Source organism: Bufo gargarizans, chromosome 1 (assembly GCF_014858855.1).
Source record: "Bufo gargarizans isolate SCDJY-AF-19 chromosome 1, ASM1485885v1, whole genome shotgun sequence".
Classification (NCBI taxonomy): Eukaryota; Metazoa; Chordata; class Amphibia; order Anura; family Bufonidae; genus Bufo; species Bufo gargarizans.
Window position 1 is genome coordinate 719101598 of NC_058080.1, and position 23006 is coordinate 719124603.

The 23006-nt window shown below is 44.4% G+C and overlaps 1 protein-coding gene across 1 annotated transcript in view; it reads left to right on the plus strand.

Moving 5' to 3' along the window:
- Positions 1–23006, plus strand: part of LOC122937328 (collagen and calcium-binding EGF domain-containing protein 1-like) — a 289937-nt gene that overhangs the window by 252096 nt on the left and 14835 nt on the right. Inside the window, exon 5 of the mRNA XM_044292652.1 lies at positions 14191–14328. Coding sequence (XP_044148587.1) covers positions 14191–14328 — 138 coding nt within the window. The remainder of the gene's footprint in view (positions 1–14190; positions 14329–23006) is intronic.

Here is a 23006-nt window from a genome sequence, read left to right on the forward strand (position 1 = left end):
AAAGGGTATATAATATTCAAGGTGCACATTGGGTCATTCAGAATAACTTCACACACACCCGCTACTGTGTATTTTCAAGTCTAATTCTGTCACTAAACCCATACCTGTCACCCAGCGCCTAAATACTAGGCCTCAAATTTATATCCTGCTAAATCTCTCGTTACCGCTGTCCTGTTGTAGCTGGGAAAGTTATTTAGTGTCCGTCAAAGCACATTTTTTCTTCTGGGTTGAAATACAATTCCCAATTTAGCAATTTCATAATTTAGTGGTTTCTGCTATATCAGAGCTATTTGAAATCTATCCCTAAAAGGGTAGATCATATTGAAGGTGCACATAGGGTCATTCAGAATAACTTCACACACACCCGCTACTGTGTATTTCCAAGTCTAATTCTGTCACTAAACCCATACCTGTCACCCAGCGCCTAAATACTAGGCCTCAAATTTTTATCCCGCTAAATCTCTCGTTACCGCTGTCCTGTTGTAGCTGGGAAAGTTATTTAGTGTCCGTCAAAGCACATTTTTTGTTCTGGGTTGAAGTACAATTCCCAATTTAGCAATTTCATAATTTAGTGGTTTCTGCTATATCAGAGCTATTTGAAATCTATCCCTAAAAGGGTATATAATATTCAAGGTGCACATTGGGTCATTCAGAATAACTTTACACACACCCGCTACTGTGTATTTCCAAGTCTAATTCTGTCACTAAACCCATACCTGTCACCCAGCGCCTAAATACTAGGCCTCAAATTTATATCCTGCTAAATCTCTCGTTACCGCTGTACTGTTGTTGCTTGGAAAGATATTTAGTGTCCGTCAAAGCACATTTTTTGTTCTGGGTTGAAGTACAATTCCCAATTTAGCAATTTCATAATTTAGTGGTTTCTGCTATATCAGAGCTATTTGAAATCTATCCCTAAAAGGGTATATAATATTCAAGGTGCACATTGGGTCATTCAGAATAACTTCACACACACCCGCTACTGTGTATTTTCAAGTCTAATTCTGTCACTAAACCCATACCTGTCACCCAGCGCCTAAATACTAGGCCTCAAATTTATATCCTGCTAAATCTCTCGTTACCGCTGTACTGTTGTTGCTTGGAAAGATATTTAGTGTCCGTCAAAGCACATTTTTTCTTCTGGGTTGAAATACAATTCCCAATTTAGCAATTTCATAATTTAGTGGTTTCTGCTATATCAGAGCTATTTGAAATCTATCCCTAAAAGGGTAGATCATATTGAAGGTGCACATAGGGTCATTCAGAATAACTTCACACACACCCGCTACTGTGTATTTCCAAGTCTAATTCTGTCACTAAACCCATACCTGTCACCCAGCGCCTAAATACTAGGCCTCAAATTTATATCCCGCTAAATCTCTCGTTACCGCTGTCCTGTTGTAGCTGGGAAAGTTATTTAGTGTCCGTCAAAGCACATTTTTTGTTCTGGGTTGAAGTACAATTCCCAATTTAGCAATTTCATAATTTAGTGGTTTCTGCTATATCAGAGCTATTTGAAATCTATCCCTAAAAGGGTATATAATATTCAAGGTGCACATTGGGTCATTCAGAATAACTTCACACACCCGCTACTGTGTATTTTCAAGTCTAATTCTGTCACTAAACCCATACCTGTCACCCAGCGCCTAAATACTAGGCCTCAAATTTATATCCTGCTAAATCTCTCGTTACCGCTGTACTGTTGTTGCTGGGCAAGATATTTAGTGTCCGTCAAAGCACATTTTTTGTTCTGGGTTGAAATACAATTCCCAATTTAGCAATTTCATAATTTAGTGGTTTCTGCTATATCAGAGCTATTTGAAATCTATCCCTAAAAGGGTATATAATATTCAAGGTGCACATTGGGTCATTCAGAATAACTTCACACACACCCGCTACTGTGTATTTCCAAGTCTAATTCTGGCACTAAACCCATACCTGTCACCCAGCGCCTAAATACTAGGCCTCAAATTTATATCCCGCTAAATCTGTCCTTAGTGCTGTAGCTGGGCGAGTTATTTAGTGTCCGTTCAAGCACATTTCTTGTTCTGGGTTGAAATACAATTCCCAATTTAGCAATTTCATAATTTAGTGGTTTCTGCTATATCAGAGCTATTTGAAATCTATCCCTAAAAGGGTATATAATATTCAAGGTGCACATTGGGTCATTCAGAATAACTTCACACACACCCGCTACTGTGTATTTCCAAGTCTAATTCTGGCACTAAACCCATACCTGTCACCCAGCGCCTAAATACTAGGTCTCAAATTTATATCCCGCTAAATCTGTCCTTAGTGCTGTAGCTGGGCGAGTTATTTAGTGTCCGTTCAAGCACATTTCTTGTTCTGGGTTGAAATACAATTCCCAATTTAGCAATTTCATAATTTAGTGGTTTCTGCTATATCAGAGCTATTTGAAATCTATCCCTAAAAGGGTATATAATATTCAAGGTGCACATAGGGTCATTCAGAATAACTTCACACACACGCTTCTGTGCATTTCCAAGTCTAATTCTGTCACTAAATCCATACCGGTCACCCAGCGCCTAAATACTAGGCCTCAAATTTATATCCCGCTGAATTTGAATACAATACATTGGGCCAAATAATATATTTGTTGTTGTGGTGAACCATAACAATGAGAAAAACATCTAGTAAGGGACGCGGACGTGGACATGGTCGTGGTGGTGTTAGTGGACCCTCTGGTGCTGGGAGAGGACGTGGCCGTTCTGCCACATCCACACGTCCTAGTGTACCAACTACCTCAGGTCCCAGTAGCCGCCAGAATTTACAGCGATATATGGTGGGGCCCAATGCCGTTCTAAGGATGGTAAGGCCTGAGCAGGTACAGGCATTAGTCAATTGGGTGGCCGACAGTGGATCCAGCACGTTCACATTATCTCCCACCCAGTCTTCTGCAGAAAGCGCACAGATGGCGCCTGAAAACCAACCCCATCAGTCTGTCACATCACCCCCATGCATACCAGGGAAACTGTCTCAGCCTCAAGTTATGCAGCAGTCTCTTATGCTGTTTGAAGACTCCGCTGGCAGGGTTTCCCAAGGGCATCCACCTAGCCCTTCCCCAGCGGTGAAAGACATAGAATGCACTGACGCACAACCACTTATGTTTCCTGATGATGAGGACATGGGAATACCACCTCAGCATGTCTCTGATGATGACGAAACACAGGTGCCAACTGCTGCGTCTTTCTGCAGTGTGCAGACTGAACAGGAGGTCAGGGATCAAGACTGGGTGGAAGACGATGCAGGGGACGATGAGGTCCTAGACCCCACATGGAATGAAGGTCGTGCCACTGACTTTCACAGTTCGGAGGAAGAGGCAGTGGTGAGACCGAGCCAACAGCGTAGCAAAAGAGGGAGCAGTGGGCAAAAGCAGAACACCCGCCGCCAAGAGACTCCGCCTGCTACTGACCGCCGCCATCTGGGACCGAGCACCCCAAAGGCAGCTTCAAGGAGTTCCCTGGCATGGCACTTCTTCAAACAATGTGCTGACGACAAGACCCGAGTGGTTTGCACGCTGTGCCATCAGAGCCTGAAGCGAGGCATTAACGTTCTGAACCTGAGCACAACCTGCATGACCAGGCACCTGCATGCAAAGCATGAACTGCAGTGGAGTAAACACCTTAAAACCAAGGAAGTCACTCAGGCTCCCCCTGCTACCTCTTCTGCTGCTGCCGCCTCGGCCTATTCTGCTGCTGCCGCCTCGGCCTCTTCCTCCGCCTCTGGAGGAACGTTGGCACCTGCCGCCCAGCAAACAGGGGATGTACCACCAACACCACCACCACCACCTCCGTCACCAAGCGTCTCAACCATGTCACACGCCAGCGTTCAGCTCTCCATCTCACAAACATTTGATAGAAAGCGTAAATTCCCACCTAGCCACCCTCGATCCCTGGCCCTGAATGCCAGCATTTCTAAACTACTGGCCTATGAAATGCTGTCATTTAGGCTGGTGGACACAGACAGCTTCAAACAGCTCATGTCGCTTGCTGTCCCACAGTATGTTGTTCCCAGCCGGCACTACTTCTCCAAGAGAGCCGTGCCTTCCCTGCACAACCAAGTATCCGATAAAATCAAGTGTGCACTGCGCAACGCCATCTGTGGCAAGGTCCACCTAACCACAGATACGTGGACCAGTAAGCACGGCCAGGGACGCTATATCTCCCTAACTGCACACTGGGTAAATGTAGTGGCAGCTGGGCCCCAGGCGGAGAGCTGTTTGGCGCACGTCCTTCCGCCGCCAAGGATCGCAGGGCAACATTCTTTGCCTCCTGTTGCCACCTCCTCCTTCTCGGCTTCCTCCTCCTCTTCTTCCACCTGCTCATCCAGTCAGCCACACACCTTCACCACCAACTTCAGCACAGCCCGGGGTAAACGTCAGCAGGCCATTCTGAAACTCATATGTTTGGGGGACAGGCCCCACACCGCACAGGAGTTGTGGCGGGGTATAGAACAACAGACCGACGAGTGGTTGCTGCCGGTGAGCCTCAAGCCCGGCCTGGTGGTGTGTGATAATGGGCGAAATCTCGTTGCAGCTCTGGGACTAGCCAATTTGACGCACATCCCTTGCTTGGCGCATGTGCTGAATTTGGTGGTGCAGAAGTTCATTCACAACTACCCCGACATGTCAGAGCTGCTGCATAAAGTGCGGGCCGTCTGTTCGCGCTTCCGGCGTTCACATCCTGCTGCTGCTCGCCTGTCTGCGCTACAGCGTAACTTCGGCCTTCCCGCTCACCGCCTCATATGCGACGTGCCCACCAGGTGGAACTCCACCTTGCACATGCTGGACAGACTGTGCGAGCAGCAGCAGGCCATAGTGGAGTTTCAGCTGCAGCACGCACGGGTCAGTCGCACTACAGAACAGCACCACTTCACCACCAATGACTGGGCCTCCATGCGAGACCTGTGTGCCCTGTTGCGCTGTTTCGAGTACTCCACCAACATGGCCAGTGGCGATGACACCGTTATCAGCGTTACAATACCACTTCTATGTCTCCTTGAGAAAACACTTAGGGCGATGATGGAAGAGGAGGTGGCCCAGGAGGAGGAGGAGGAGGAGGAGGAAGAGGGGTCATTTTTAGCACTTTCAGGCCAGTCTCTTCGAAGTGACTCAGAGGGAGGTTTTTGGCAACAGCAGAGGCCAGGTACAAATGTGGCCAGCCAGGGCCCACTACTGGAGGACGAGGAGGACGAGGATGAGGAGGAGGTGGAGGAGGATGAGGATGAAGCATGGTCACAGCGGGGTGGCACCCAACGCAGCTCGGGTCCATCACTGGTGCGTGGCTGGGGGGAAAGGCAGGACGATGACGATACGCCTCCCACAGAGGACAGCTTGTCCTTATCCCTGGGCAGCCTGGCACACATGAGCGACTACATGCTGCAGTGCCTGCGCAACGACAGCAGAGTTGCCCACATTTTAACCTGTGCGGACTACTGGGTTGCCACCCTGCTGGATCCACGCTACAAAGACAATGTGCCCACCTTACTTCCTGCACTGGAGCGTGATAGGAAGATGCGCGAGTACAAGCGCACGTTGGTAGACGCGCTACTGAGAGCATTCCCAAATGTCACAGGGGAACAAGTGGAAGCCCAAGGCCAAGGCAGAGGAGGAGCAAGAGGTCGCCAAGGCAGCTGTGTCACGGCCAGCTCCTCTGAGGGCAGGGTTAGCATGGCAGAGATGTGGAAAACTTTTGTCAACACGCCACAGCTAACTGCACCACCACCTGATACGCAACGTGTTAGCAGGAGGCAACATTTCACTAACATGGTGGAACAGTACGTGTGCACACCCCTCCACGTACTGACTGATGGTTCGGCCCCATTCAACTTCTGGGTCTCTAAATTGTCCACGTGGCCAGAGCTAGCCTTTTATGCCTTGGAGGTGCTGGCCTGCCCGGCAGCCAGCGTTTTGTCTGAACGTGTATTCAGCACGGCAGGGGGCGTCATTACAGACAAACGCAGCCGCCTGTCTACAGCCAATGTGGACAAGCTGACGTTCATAAAAATGAACCAGGCATGGATCCCACAGGACCTGTCCGTCCCTTGTCCAGATTAGACATTAACTACCTCCCCATAACCATATATTATTGGACTCCAGGGCACTTCCTCATTCAATCCTATTTTTATTTTCATTTTACCATTATATTGCGATGCTACCCAAAGTTGAATGAACCTCTCCTCTGCCTGTGTGCTAGGCCTAAATATATGCCAATGGACTGTTGCAGTGGTGGCTGACATGAAGCCTGATTCTCTGCTATGACATGCAGACTAATTCTCTGCTGACATGAAGCCAGATTGTCTGTTACGGGACCTCTCTCCTCTGCCTGGGTGCTGGGCCTAAATTTATGACAATGGACTGTTGCAGTGGTGGGTGACGTGAAGCCTCATTCTCTGCTATGACATGCAGACTGATTCTCTGCTGACATGAAGCCAGATTGTCTGTTACGGGACCTCTCTCCTCTGCCTGTGTGCTAGGCCTAAATATATGCCAATGGACTGTTGCAGTGGTGGGTGACGTGAAGCCTCATTCTCTGCTATGACATGCAGACTGATTCTCTGCTGACATGAAGCCAGATCCTCTTTTACGGGACCTCTCTCCTCTGCCTGGGTGCTGGGCCTAAATTTATGACAATGGACTGTTGCAGTGGTGGCTGACGTGAAGCCTGATTCTCTGCTATGACATGCAGACTGATTCTCTGCTGACATGAAGCCAGATCCTCTGTTACGGGACCTCTCTCCTCTGCCTGTGTGTGTGCTGGGCCTAAATATATGCCAATGGACTGTTGCAGTGGTGGCTGACGTGAAGCCTCATTCTCTGCTATGACATGCAGACTGATTCTCTGCTGACATGAAGCCAGATTCTCTGTTACGGGACCTCTCTCCTCTGCCTGTGTGTGTGCTGGGCCTAAATATATGCCAATGGACTGTTGCAGTGGTGGCTGACGTGAAGCCTCATTCTCTGCTATGACATGCAGACTAATTCTCTGCTGACATGAAGACAGATTCTCTGTTACGGGACCTCCCTCCTCTGCCTGGGTGCTGGGCCTAAATATATGCCAATGGACTGTTGCAGTGGTGGCTGACGTGAAGCCTCATTCTCTGCTATGACATGCAGACTAATTCTCTGCTGACATGAAGACAGATTCTCTGTTACGGGACCTCTCTCCTCTGCCTGGGTGCCGGGGCCTAAATATCTGAGAATGGACTGTTCCAGTGGTGGGTGACGGGAAGCCAGATTCTCTGCTATGGAACCTCTCTCCAATTGATTTTGGTTAATTTTTATTTATTTAATTTTTATTTTAATTCATTTCCCTATCCACATTTGTTTGCAGGGGATTTACCTACATGTTGCTGCCTTTTGCAGCCCTCTAGCTCTTTCCTGGGCTGTTTTACAGCCGTTTTAGTGCCGAAAAGTTCGGGTCCCCATTGACTTCAATGGGGTTCGGGTTCGGGACGAAGTTCGGATCGGGTTCGGATCCCGAACCCGAACATTTCCGGGATGTTCGGCCGAACTTCTCGAACCCGAACATCCAGGTGTTCGCTCAACTCTAATCAGGAGGCAATACATGATTGCATAGGCAATGTTGAGCAGAATTAGTCACAGCAACATAGGTCTGGACCTCAGAGGGTAGAGTTGTCTCTGCAGTGCACGTGCTACTGACAGTTTTTGACAAAGCAGCTCATTTTTGTGTACCATGCATACAGGACACATCCTCAGGCTGCAAAATTTGAATTGGAGTTTGTTCACCCTTCATTATGCATCTAAATAAATACAGACCCCAGAACACCATAAATTACGGTAATACAAACCCCAGACCAGCCCCCCATCATATACCCATAGACTGCATCAATAAATAAGGATACTTAAAACTTGCCCACACTTCCTAAATAACTATAGGTTCCCTGAAACTTAATAAAAAAAAAAAAGAAAAAAACAGAGCCCATACATGAATAGCCACCAGACCAGACTGACCCATCCCAAACAAAAACAGACCCCAGACCAGATCCCCTAAATAAAATACCAATCGGGGAAACTCTTTAATGTAGACTTCTGACCAGACTCTCTATAATTCAAACCTAGACTAGCCCCCCCTCCTTAAAGGGGTTTTCTGGTATGTTAATATTGATTGCCTATCCTTAGTATAGGTCATCAACATTTGATTGGTGGGTCAGACTCCCTGCCCCCTCTCCCCAATCAGTTGACTGAAAGATCCCCGCTGCCCTAGAACAGTCACCAGAGAAGACACAGCTCCATACATGGGTTAGTGGTCGCGATTCGCGAATGGCATTGTGGCATTGCTCTGTCCCCCCTTTTACTTGACATTGACTATTCAGTAGAATTGTACTGCAGCGCAGTAAGTCGTCTGCATGGACGATGTGGTGGCATCTATCATGTAGAGTTCAGTTTCATCATGTGCTGTTGGACAGACTGGAATTTTATGGTACAATTTAGTTACAGAAAATAAAGCTTCCCGCTCACTTAAGTATTAAGGATAGCCTCTAATATCTAATGTCCTGCTCCACATTGGGGTTTGATAAATTGATGCATTGTGTTAGAAGGCTGGAAATCTTTATATTATCTGACGAGGGGAATAACTATTGCGATGCAATTCCTCATTTCCCTCATAATAATCTAAAACATTCGAATTTCACATTGAATCTATTTTATTAGTGTGTTCACTACGGAGGACAGAGAGGGATCGGGACATCACTTTGCCCAGATCAAAGCTTGCTGGGATATGTCACTATTATAGGGCGAGGATAAGAAGGAAATTAAAATAATCCACTGCAGCCTATGTCACATATCACAAACCAGTTTTCGTTTTCTAAATTGCTCTATAGAGAAGATCTGAGCCTCAAAAATGTTTTTGCTGCCAATGCCAAGCAAGTGGCAACGAGTCCCGCTGTATTAGACATGTGCTTGGTTTTAGCCAAACTATCCTTGAAGGGATTGACCAATATTTTCATATTAATGACCTATTCTCAGGATAGGTATTAGATCAGCTGTCTGTATCTGCCACTGCCCTGGTCTCCCCTGCAAGCATGAGACCTGTTCCTCTCACCAGGCTGCTGTCTCCATGCTTCTGTCTTGTGCTTCAGCCTCTGTCTCCATAAGGTGCACTTGCAATCACCAACGGCCTCTTTAAGGGCCAGTGTACACATGTCCAAATCCTTCCCTCACCAATGGTTGGGGGCCTCTGGGTCTTTTAAGGCACCATCCCCAGTCAGAGGGTGCCTGAGCTTTAGGTTCCCTGGTTACCAGCAAAGGTGTTGTGAAGTCTAGTGCTTCTGCGATCTGCCTTTATACTGGATTTCACCTGCTTGTGTTCCTGGTGTACTCCTAGCCTGACCCATTGGCGTGCTAGGGTGTTTGGCACCCGGGGCGGGTCCTTTCTCTGCCCCCCCTCCCAATACTTGACCACATACCTTTTACATCCAGGGACATCTCCTGTCATGTAGACCTTGCCTCTTCTCCTCTGTTAGACCGCCATGACAAAATCTTTAAGCCGCATCTTGTCTCTACAGAATTTGTAATACAGACATGTTAGATTTGTCAGTTTTTCCTCACCTCCCCCACTCTACCCCCCACAGTTATTTCCCCCAAACAGTAGTTTCCCCCACTGCCCCCACACAGTTATTTTCCCCACACTGCCCCCACATAGTAATTCCCCCCACACTGCCCCGATACAGTAGTTTCTCCCACACTGCCCCCACACAGTAGTTTCCCCCACACAATAGTTTCCCCCACACTGACCCCCCCCCACAGTAATTTCCCCCACACTGCCCACCACATAGTAATTTCCCACACACTGCTGAAACGGCCTGAAACGGCCTGAAACCTATGTCGGTAATGGGCGGTGGAGCAGGGAACTATGCGCTCCCGTGCCCTGATGTGGGAGCGTCAGTCCACCAGCAATGAGCACTTCTATCTGTATTGATGGAAGCGCTTATTCCACTCCCCTGAGAGCCGACACCCCCAGGCACGCCACTGGCCTGACCCACTCTGCCTGTGTACACCTGCCCTTTCTAGTCAAGTTTAGTTCCGTTCATGTTTAGACTTTACCAGCAGTTTTAGTGCATTTCTGCTATCCTTAGCTTCTGGTGCTTACATCAGAGTCCCTGACACCAGTGGGTCAGCTTCCAACTACACTGGGACTATCCCAGGAGGTAGTGGTCTGGCTCCTAACCCTCAGCGAAGTCCATATCCATTACAAGGTAAAGGGTGAATACCAGGAAGCGCCAGAATAAGGCACTTAGGCTTAGCCCTACGCCAATCCGGTTAGTTGGCACAGTGGGTCCACACTCACTTATCCGTAACAATAGGTGGTGATTTGGATATCAGATCAGTGGGGGTCCGATCCTCGGCAGCCCCAATAATCAGCTGTTGGAAGAGACTGCAGCTCTCAGCCTCTTCCTAGGCAGGTGATATCACATTTATCTGTCACATGGTCTAGGTGCAGCTCAGTGTCATTCAAGTGAATGGGACTGGTCTACAACACCAAGCACAGCCACTATACAATGGACGGCCCTGTGCTTGGTGAGCTGCAAGTAGGCTGCCAGGATAGTCACCAATATCTTGGAAAACCCATTTAAATTGCACTGAGTGTAAAAAAAAACTTTTGGGCTTCAATTTCCCTTACAGAGCAATTTATAAAATGAAAAAAATAGCCCCCACCCTGGTATTACAGCCAAACTGCAAAAGCATCTATTTCATATGACTGGGACTGCGATGTAATACCAGAGACAACCGCTATAAAAAGTGTGGTCCTGTGTCTGGTAAGCAATGATGAGGAGGTGGCGATTATTGATCAGCTGGGGTGCCAAGAGTTGGCAATATTCTGATCCTAAGGATAGGCCATCAGTTTTGTAGAGCTGCAGAGCCCCTTGAATTCACAGGCAAGAGTATCCAGTCAGATAATGTCCTTTTAAACTTGGCATCATCAGTGTGGGACTGGATCGAGGCAGGTTGAGTAACTCAGTACAAGTTTGGCCACCACTTACAAGGCTGTTCTAACGCCTCTCCCAAGGCAGTTTAATCACACCTAATAGCTTCAGTCGTACGAATTGCAATCAACATCTTACCTCCATTTGGTCACTGACCTTGTTTTGATTATGATGAACAGATCATGCTGACTGAAGCGTGAATCGGCACTATTTAATGCCGGAGATTTCTTATACAAGTCATTCTAATTGAGAAAGCTAGTTGGATGACTATTGAAAACATTTTCAAGAGAAAATATATCAGGTCCATTTGCTCTGACATAATACTACTGATATACCATGTCCTGTATGAATGAGAGCCTTCATAGACATATGGACACCTTTAATTCGGCACTGAGTTCTGAGGACACGAGAAAAAGGACTCCAAAAATGTCAGCATAAATGGAAAGAATTCTATCATTGTAACCACCCGTAACAATCATTAGTAAAAATTACCACCACCCAGCCATTAGTCAGAGTAGTGGGTTCCCTTGTGGACCCTATTTGCCTGTTTAGCTTGCTAACAGACAGGCCAAAAACAACAATAACGGCATTACATTGTATTTCTCCTCATTTATCCTCTGCAATCTTCTACAAGACTTCCAAAAAATCAGATCCTTCATCCGTGAGCTCCTGCAGCCAACCAGGCCAAATAAAAATAGATGGGAACGTTCTCGATGCAGAAAGAATAATAGGAATGGATGGGTTAAGTACTACACTTTCCTGGTGAAAACTGCTCTCTGGTGAAAAGTAAGAGCCTGTTATTGATGTTTTATATAAAAATGGATGTACGATGTGCTGTGTTTGGCAACCGCCGAGAGTCAATCACCACTGCAGAACGTCTCGTAAAACACCAAGATCCCATCTAGAAGAAAAGGCTGAAACGTGATATCTCCTTAAGATTAAAAAACACTTTCAAGGCCGAAGCAAGCTCAATGGAGAGTGCACTCCTATTCTTCATGCCCATATAGTCCAATGACTACATTGCGGTCTGACAGATGATCCAATTATTCAGTTCAGGCGAGGACTGCTCAGAGATCTCGGAGGAGACATTTTCATCAGCATCACACGTAGGTAGGACGTAAAGATGTAGAAGCCTCATCAGTTCTCGAGAAAGGGGAGCAGGAAATTTCATGTCCTGCTCCAAGATTCGGGAGGAATCTTTGTTTTTGCCGTCTCTGAAGTCATCGCGAATGTGTCCTTGGACGCTTTCATACTAGTGAAAAATGACGAGCACTTTGAGAAGACAATTGTCTAGGGCTTGAGGAAGTCTTGGAAAATGAATATGTTCCTCCTTTGAAGTCGCCAAGTGTTCCCATAAAAGTCATGTTCTTCAGATGTATCCTGGGACGTTGTGCTTGGGTGGACCAGGCTCCAGGTTATTGCTAGTATTTCGCCTTCATATGTGAAAATGGTCATGGAGTCTTCTTCTGCCGATTCTGTTTGGCCATGTGTGTTTATATCTGCTTTTTTGGGAAAGCTGTTTGACAACAAATATGGCCATCATTGTGGTTCATTGGGGCTTATCACAGTTTTTTATTAGCCATATCTCTTTCCAGGAAAGTTGAGTGATCACCCCATATACTTAATTGTCCAGTGACATATCCTCTACCCTCATATTAAAGTAATACTAGGCAGATTTGCCATTCAAGGGCTAATTCCTCCTTGATCCACCTTTTTTACTCATCCAGATGTCTCTAAAATAAAAATAAAAAAACAAGGCAACTTTGCAAATGATCTAGATTTAAAGTTTCCTGTTGTAATTTTTTGGTCTGTAGAGTTATCTATCTCTATGGTAACAGACTACAAACTCTAATTCTGCAGTCATGGTCATTTCTAGCTGGTTGTTAATTCTAGTTAACACACATTTGTGCGGCGGGCTACCGACAGCTGCTAGGGATCCCCTTTAAGATGGTGAAAGGGTTGTTACTTGGTTTGTTGTAGGGACAGAGTCCCCTTTTAGTGATGTGGATGGTACCCATGGTAGGAATGCCAGAGTGGTGTAGGGTGGCCTAATGTCCCTTAAAGGTGTTGCACTTGTCACGGTGCTCCTACCTGGATACACTGGAACCCCAGGTGCGGTCGTCCGCTGCAGAAAAGGGGTAGTTGGTGAAGGGGATGATGAAATAAATTGAGTCCAGACTTGGTATAACGTTGAACTACAGCTTTACTTGCATAAACTTCCATCAGAGGACAATCTTCCTCTGATGGCTTTGGCAGTCTATGGGATTAATTCTGGCAGGCAAACACACTCGGCTCTGCTACATCAATTGCTCTCTGGCTCTGCTGACAGGATTAAATAGGAACTTTTCCTTTCTTCTGTACTTGGCTTTCTGTAGTCTGACTCTCTCTCTCTCTTTATCTTTATCTATATTCAGGGAACTTTTACTCCTGGCTCCTGAGGCTTATAGCTTGGGCTATAGAGCACCATCCGCTCTGCTGGCTTTAGCAGCACCAGTCCAGCAGGGACGAGGGCCTGCTTCCTTCCCCTTAAAGGGGGGGAACTCTCAACTAACTTTCACTAACTAAAACTCCTCCCTCTCTAGAGAGGACTAGAATGGAAAGAAAGGCTTCATTCCAGACAAAACAGCTCTGCCAAGTTTGCTGCCACCTGCTGGTGAACCAGGCACATTACATGTTAACAGTTACAAAATCAGGAATACAAATGCAAAATGTGCAGGACCTGATGATAGTGTGTGTGGGGGGGGGGGGGAGTAAAAAGTGGAAAAGTGGAAATGCACCTCTGGGGCGTTTACATTTGCATTTGTGGAAACATTTAGATCCCCAAATTCATGTCATTGTTGGGAACAGCCCAACCATTGGATGGGGTTTGCCTAAAACCCCTGCTATTATGCAGTGCGGTGCAGAAGATTGTCCCACCAAAATAGCGACCTTTGGCCAGTATGCATTAAGTAGGTTAGGAAGAAGTAGGGGACTTCATGACTGCAAGTTCAGACTACACTTGGTTTATTTGTAGTCTGTTACCATGGAGATCTGCTTAATAGCTGTAGGCACATCAAATTAAATCATGGCAAAATTGCTTTATTTTTCATTTATGCATGTGGGCAGTAAAAATATTTATAAAAGTGGACATAAAGCTAAAGAATATAGGAAAGCTGGATCACTCCCTTTCTCTAGTCTTTTGGTAAAGCTGTTCTTCCAGTGATTGCATGTTTTGTAATTTTACAGATATCGATGAGTGTACACTGAAGAATCAGACGACCTGTTCTCAGATCTGCATCAACAGTGTGGGAAGTTACAAGTGCGAGTGTCATGAAGGTTATTTCTTGGAAGAGGATGGTAAAACCTGCACCAGGGGAAATCAAGGTAAGACTACAGAAAGAAACAAGCTGAAAAATTCAAACCAGAAAAAAAACATGTAAAGTGCAGAAACCAAAAGTAGAAATGATTTGCAGCATTTGCATCATATTATCCATGATGAGGATCCAATGCTCAGCCTCTTAAGGAGGTAGTTCAAGATTCTTAAATAGCGCCACATCTGTCTGCAAGTTGTGTGTTATATTGCAGCTCTGCTCCATTCAGTGAAACTGAGCTGCAATACTAGACACAACCCATGGACAGCTATGTACTGGTATAAAACTGCACTTCCTGCTGTCGCCACAAGAGGGCAAGCTGTCTACAGCATCATAGAGATCCTATTGACCTGAATAAAAACTTTTTATAGTTTGCCCCCTAGTGGAGGTAACAGACACTTTGCTAATATTTCCAAGTGTCTGTAGTGGAAAAAAGAAACAAAGGAAAAATTGACCCTTAGCAAGTATATTTGAAAAAACAGCCCAAATCATGTACATTTCAACTTTTTTTTGTGTCTCTGAAGTTTACGGGACTGCATTGAAGCCCGTAGGAGAGGGAGTTTGGCAGTGACCTGCTTACTCTACTTTCCTTCATCATAGTGTTTGTATGGAGCTACCACTAGAGGGAGCTGTATGCAGATTTCTACAACTCCCATTGTGTTCAATACTAGCTTTATATATCCAAATGCATTGAGCTCCCCCTAGTGGTGTCTGCAGGCAGACAGAATTTAATCATTTATCCTATGTGACAGATTTGTTGCATAAATTTCTGCAGCTGAAAATCAATTACGCTCACGTGAACGGAATTGTTTTTGCAGCAAGCACATGGATTTCTCAACTCTGCCATGTGTGAATCTACCTTTATTTTAATACATGGAGTGTTAGCCATTAGTATTGCATTAGTCATAACATCCATCACGCTACATTCTCTCAGCAAAACAAGAGGTCAGCATTTTGTTCGTTTACGAGGAAAAAAAAATCGTCAAGACCATTATAATAATTTAAAAGGTTAGATAAATGCAGCCAAGCAGTGCTAAATAAAAGCTGGAAGAAAGTTTAATGAAAGATAGCGCATCTCCCTTGACAATACACAGAGCAGGGGTCACCTATCTGCAGCGTTCTTCAGGTCAGGTCTGGAACATTTCGAATTTCACATATCTTCAGAAAAAGCAATGCTAATCTCATTTACTTTGTCTGGAACTGCTTTAGAAATGAAGATGAATATCTGCCCAAGTATTTAATGGCTTGCGTTTTCTAGCGTAGATCAAACGTCGCTTTCCCCCGCTGCTCTTGGAGTTTTCGAGAAAATGTTTTATGCTTTTCATATTTTTTAAATTTATTACCTGTGATACATAGAAGTGGGTTAAACCAATAATAATTATTGTTACAAATTTAAATTGCAAACACATTGGCACTCCGCAGCCAGGAAGATCTGCATTACAACATCCATCAAGTAAATAAGTTCAATATTCGTCCCTTTAATTCCAGACTAATATGCGTTACACATAAGCCATATTTGCAGATAAGGGCACTTTCTGCAGTTCCAGCTGTAAAAAGATGCATGGTATGATTAGACCGCAGGGATGCTCAACCTGCGGCTCTCCAGCTGTTGTAAAACTACAACTCCCACCATGCCCTGCTGTAGGCTGATAGCTGTAAGCTGTTTGGGCATGCTGGGAGTTGTAGTTTTGCAACAGCTGGAGAGCCGCAGGTTGAGCATGCCTGGATTAGAGCATTGAGAGGAGCACCACCAAGTGGCGAGAGGCAGTACTTCACCTGAAGTAGGTGTCAAAAGCCTATACACTCAAAGCTTGCTCTTTACTGTATTTGGTAAACTTTTGTCATGTTTCCTTTGGTTATGTTTTGTTATTATGTTTCATTTCTGGATATGTAAAACTTAGCGTACAATAGGAAGGTAGCCCCGCTTATTGTGCTGGACCACTCTGTCGCCAGCTCAGCCATGTCATTTGTATAGTAAAACTTTACCTTTAATATAATTACTTAAAATAAAATGTGTTTATAGAAAAAGGTAAGTAAATCACATGGTGCCATATTCGACAATTTACCTTATAATATAATAAATAATACACGACTACCATTGTGGATAAAAAATGGCCGCGGTCTTTATTAACTGGGGGGGAAGATGGGTAACCATAAATAATAAAATACCATAAATTATTAAGCCATTAAACTTTTCCAATATTAAATCGAGTCCATTAGTGCACTACTCATCCAGAGTCCACCCAGTAAGGCTGAGCGACTAACACCCCCCCCACCCTTTTACACTCCCCCCTTTTCAAAGACCGCGACTAAAAAACATTGGGAGGGAGGGCGGGACACGATCCTTCCCCTTCTTTTCCCCAGCCGCTGACAGAGCTCCCACAGGTGAGTGTCCTCAATAAATACACCTTCTTTTCCCGCTGAAACTTGACTCGGCCAATCCATAACTTCAGCTAAAATTAGCCCTTTGCCCAGCAACCGATCAGCAACCATTCCTGGCCAATCACCTTTGGTTGCCGGCTGACCTTTGATTCACCTGTGGAGAATAATGGCGGGAAAGGAGGGAAAGCAGGGGAATAGGGGGAGAGAGACAAATCCAACAAGACAACCTACTATATATAAGTCTCAATTGCCACCATGAGGGGCAAATGCCTATATCGGCACAGCCCCTTTCATGGTGCCATATTCGACAATTTACCTTATAATAAATAATACACGACTACCATTGTGGATAAAAAATGGCCGCGGTCTTTATTAACTGGGGGGGGGGGGAAGGTGGGTAACCGTAAATAATAAAATACCATAAATTATTAAGCCATTAAACTTTTCCAATATTAAATCGAGTCCATTAGTGCACTACTCATCCAGAGTCCACCCAGTAAGGCTGAGCGACCAACCCCCCCACCCGCCAAGTACGGCATTAGCCGTTCTTGGCCCCCCCCCCCCCCCCAACAAAACCACGGCTTCTTCAATAATTGTATGTAAACCCAAATTGAAAATATCTAGTCCAATGTCTGATAGATGGACCAAATCATCACGATACAATCCCCTTATTGACCCATCTAATTCAAAATGCCTAAATGACCAACCTTTTAAAACTGGCAAAAATTTCTCCAAGCCTCTATTTATTCTCTTCCGGATTTTTTCCATAAAACGCAGCTGCAGATTATTCCACACGAACCGCGGAATAATTTCCGAAAAAAACATTACAACCTCAGGTAATAATTCCCTAATATACGCTAAATCCCTCTTCATCTTGGCTAATAACTCAACAGTTTTCTTCTCACCTAAATCGTTACCTCCTGCATGAAAAATAATAACCTGAGGAGGAGGCCGAGCGTATAACTCGCCTTTAATAATCAGAATAATTTGATTCTACTTTAACCCTCTAAAACCTAACCAATAAATATAAACTGACGGTATGTCAAAAAACAATTGCTGACCATAGTTACGATTCAAAGCCCTCTTCTCTGCCCAAAAAATAAAGGAATGACCGAAAATCCAAACATTGATCTGTTCGGAACCTGCAAGAAATTTTAATTACAATAACACCAAATTAGGCCTGATATACGATTTATAACGATCAGAATCCCATCTTCCGATTCTTTTAATTAAAGCGTTATCCAAACCCATTCTAGACGCTTCAGTTGCCGCGCCAATCCGAAAAGAATGGGATGAATAATGCTCCCCATCTAGACCTACTAACGATAAACATTTTTTAAAAACAGCATTAAATTGAAACTTAGAAAGCGCCCCACTATTACAATGTATCAAAAATGAATCCGGTACTAACGGCCTTATTTCTAAAAATTCTTTAACAGCTAACACTGGACAAATTGGGGAGTCAACAAACTTATTCAAACACACTACTATCCCTTTTCCTAACTGGTCCGTTTTCGACTTTCTAATAGACACCATAACACAATCAGACACTAATTGAAAATCGGAACATAACAATGTAGAACAAGAATGAAGGTTTTTTGACACAAACTCACTAATTCTCATAGCTCCAAAAAACGCCATCACGAACGCAGCCCTAAACAATTTAAACTCATATAAAGAAAAACAACACTGTTCTAATACTGAAGCCAACTTTATTAATAACTCCACTGTGACAGGTCTACGATGATCCAAACTCAAATTCTGTCTCGCTAGCCCCTTCAGACCTTGCCTTACTGCAAATAAGCTATTCATCGGCTCTAAACCTGCTTATTTAAAAAAGAAAGATACGCCCGCGACCGTCTTCTTTACTGCTGCAGCTCCTAGTCCTAACTTAACCAGACTTCCAATAAACTCCAAAAATACACCTACCTTACTCTCAAAAACATTTATATTATTGTTTTCACAAAATACTGACCATTTCCTCCAAGCCTGTTCATACCCTTTCCATGTGTCAGGCGCCAGCGAGTTCCGAATCTGCATAAACATCGATGCCAAATTAGACTCCACAGGTAAACCGGACACGGAATCCCCTCCTTCTCTGCCTCCGGAACCAATGCGTAAAATTTCTCCCACTGTGCGCGAGAAAGGGCATCCGCTATTACATTCAACTTACCAGGAATATATTTAGCTTTCAACCATATATTCTTATTCAAACAACAACGTACTATAAAATGGAGTAACTTCACTACTTGCTCATTATTTGAGGACAGACAGTTAATCGCAAACAATACCCCTTTATTATCTGTATATACTAAAACTCTCCTATTTGCTAAAACATGACCCCATATTACCAAGGACACCACTAACGGAAATAGCTCCAATAACACCATATTCTTTAGGACTACTCTATTCTTCCAAGACTCATGCCAAGGTTCTGCTGACCATTGACCGTTAAAATAAGCTCCGTATCCCCAAGAACCTGATGCATCTGTAACCAGGCCTAACGCTTCTGCTTCCTCAAATTCTTTCTGCCAAATACTGGCACCATTAAAGTGAATTAAAAATTCTTCCCAAATCCTTAAATCATCTTTCAAAGCTTTATTCACCCTTATATGCGCAAAAGGAGACTTAACGCCCCTACTAAACTCTGCAACTCCCGCAGCGTAGTTTTCTTGACTGCTAACATACGCTTAATAAGCTCCAACATTTTTGGGACTTTCTCTACCGGTAATCTGAATTCCATTGTCACTGTATCAATAGTAATTCCCAAAAATTCAATTATTTTACAAGGAAAAACTGTTTTCTCCTCTGCTAAAGGGATGCCGAAACACCTATAAACTTCCATAAAACGATTCAATAATAACAAACAATTATCCGATTCGGCACTACCTATAAACAAAAAATCATCAAAATAATGAAGCAAACCAGCACCACTAACTGAAAACATAGTAACCCAATGCACAAACGGGGAAAAAGACTGAAAATATGAACAAGCTAACGAAAAACCCATCGGTAAACACTTATCAAAATAGTAACACCCTTCAAATTGAAACCCCAATGAATTAAATCCTTCTGGACATACTGGTAACAATCTAAAAGCTGATTTAATATCCGCTTTTGCTACCAAATCCATTCAACAACCTAACAGCCTCATCAAATGAACTATACGAAACTGAACATAATTCCCTGTTTAACTCATCATTTAAGGAATACTTCTCTGGAAATGGTAAATGATGAATTAAACGGAATTCACTGGCTGCTTTCTTAGGGATCAAACCTAAAGGAGATATCCGAAAATCTTCAAATGGCGGCTGCACAAATAGACCTGCGACCCTACCTGCCACCACTTCCTTCTCAATCTTAGCCCGCACTATCTCCTTATTCATATTAACTGAACTTAGATTTTTTATCCACATACAACCAGTACCTCTAAATTTAGGAACAAAGAAACCGCTTTTGAAACCCTTACGAATTAACTCCGCCTTCTCCTGATTTGGGTACATGTCTAGCCATAGGACCATGTTTTCCAAAATCACTGGCGTCACCGCTTTTTTTAAATTCACGGGTACTAACACTCTGCTGGGGCCCTGACATCCTGTTAAAACAACGAAACATAGGATGAGGACCCAAACAGACCGAGCACTCGTGTTTGTATTTACATGTATTTAACCATTTACATGCCGACTCATTGAATGCGAAACACAAACCTTTTTTAAAAACATTCTGAGACGGATTTATCACTTGCCTAAACCCTCCCCCTGTTTTCTGCGGCAGCATTAAACTTAACCACAAACCTACATCTTTCACACCCCATTTTAACGAAGGATGGACCGCTAACTTCTGCCTAAATGTTTCATCATATTGAAACCATGACATGCCGCCAAAGTTGCGGTATGCCTCTAATATGGTGTCAAGCCCACCGACATTGGCGTTTTATAGAAAACCTTGACTGTCTATACTAATCCTAGGCCAAATGTGCCAGAGGAGAACATCAGCATTGGTGACTTGTAGTTTTATTACAGGTTTTAGTTAGGGCTATAATAAGGTCTAAAATCCGAAATTAATAGACCGGCCACATAATTGTAAGGGCAATTTTAATATCCCTGACAATTAGGTAGGCTATGTTATAAAGAGGGTATAAGTTCTAAGGTATATGAGGCTCATTTAAAGGGGCCAGCTACCCGATGATAAAAAAGATTTCAGGGATCTTTGGAAGCTTATTACAGGAATGGTTTAAAGGACAACCTTTCACTGAGCCCATTTGGAGTCACAGTATTCATCTTGAAGATCTATCTGGACTCTGCTCCCAAAATTCTGTTGTCCCAATTCCCCTTCCCCTACGCTGCGTCCGTGGGATGGGTTGAATTCCAATAAATCTGATGCTTAGTGGGTTTCCATTATGCACTTGGTTCACGTACTTTGCTATAGATGTATCCTTTTTATTTACTATATTGCTGTAATGATCCCTAATTTGGCTCCTTAGTTCCCTCTTAGTTTTGCCGATGTAGTCTAGGGGGCAGTCGCATTGAGCCAGGTAAACCACATCGTTGGTTTGGCAATGAATAAAGTCATGAATTTCATATTCAGTATTTGTGTGTGAGCTTTTAAATTTCCTTATAGCTCCAACTTGACCACATGCCACACAGTTGCCACATTGGAACATTGATAGCCAATTGCCTGACTGTGCTGGGGAGCTGAAAATGGCTATTGACCAATCTATCCCTCAGGCTACGTCCTTTTTTGTATGTTATCTGAGGGTAGGGACCAATGACTTCCTGAAGGTCAGGGTCCGCGCAGAGAATATCCCAGTGCCTGGTAATGATTTCTCTGATTTTAGTGTGGGCACTGTCAAACATACCAATAATACGTATTTGTTGTTTAATTTAAGTGTCAGATTTTTTGGGAATTAGCAAGCCGATTTGAAGGCCGTTCTTAGGATCCCAGCTCAGCCATGTCCCAACCCACTTCCTTTCCAGCTCTGCTATGCACCAGTTCACTCCTTCAAATCCAGCACTTTTTAGCATGTCAGACCACCTTGCCCATAACTCTTATTTGCCAGAGCACTCTATGTCCAGTCTTGCAACGTGCTAGACTACTTCTTCCCAGGCACTTATGTGGCTGACCACTCCTTCTCCAGTTGTGCTATACTCCAGACCATTCCTTCTCCAGAACTATGTTCCAGACCACTCCTTCTACAGCTCTGCTGCATGCCAGACAATTCATTCTCTAGCTCTACTTGGTGTAGGACCACTCCTTCCCAACCACTTAGATTTGCCAGACAACTCATTCTCCAGCTGTGCTATGTCCCAGACAACTTATTCTCCAGCTCTGCTATGGTTCAGAGTAGACCACTTCTTTACCAGCTGTTCTATGTACCAGTCAACGCCTTCTCCAGCTGCGCTATGTTCTAGACAACTCATTCTCTAGCTGTGGAATGTTCCAGACAACTCATTCTCCAGCTGTGCTATGTTCCAGACAACTCATTCTCCAGCTGTGCTGTGGTTCAGAGTAGAAAACTCTTTCACCAACTCTTCTGTGTGCCAGACAAGTCCTTATCCAGCTATTCTGTGTACCAGAGAGCTCCTTCTCTAGCTATGCTATGTACCATAAAACACCTTCTCCAGCTGTGCTATGTACCAGACAACTCCTTTTCCAGCTGTGCTATGTATCAGACAACTCCTTTTCCAGCTGTGCTTTGTACCAGACAACTTCTCTAGCTGTGCTTTGTACCAGACAACTTCTCTAGCTGTGCTATGTACCAGACAACTTCTCTAGCTGTGCTATGTACCAGACAACTTCTCTAGCTATGCTATGTTTCAGACCACTCCTTCTCTAGCTGTGCTATGTACCAGACAACTTCTCTAGCTGTGCTATGTACCAGACAACTCCCTCTCTAGCTGTGCTATGTACCAGACAACTCCCTCTCTAGCTGTGCTGTGTACCAGACAACTCCTTCTCTAGCTGTGCTGTGTACCAGACAACTCCTTCTCTAGCTGTGCTGTGTACCAGACAACTCCTTCTCTAGCTGTGCTGTGTACCAGACAACTCCTTCTCTAGCTGTGCTGTGTACCAGACAACTCCTTCTCTAGCTGTGCTGTGTACCAAACAACTCCTTCTCCAGCTGTGCTATGTACCAAACAACACCTTCTCCAGCTGTGCTATGTACCAGACAACGCCTTTTCCAGCTATGCTATGTACCAGACAACTCCTTCTCCAGCTGTGCTGTGTACCAAACAACTCCTTCTCCAGCTGTGCTATGTACCAAACAACACCTTCTCCAGCTGTGCTATGTACCAGACAACGCCTTTT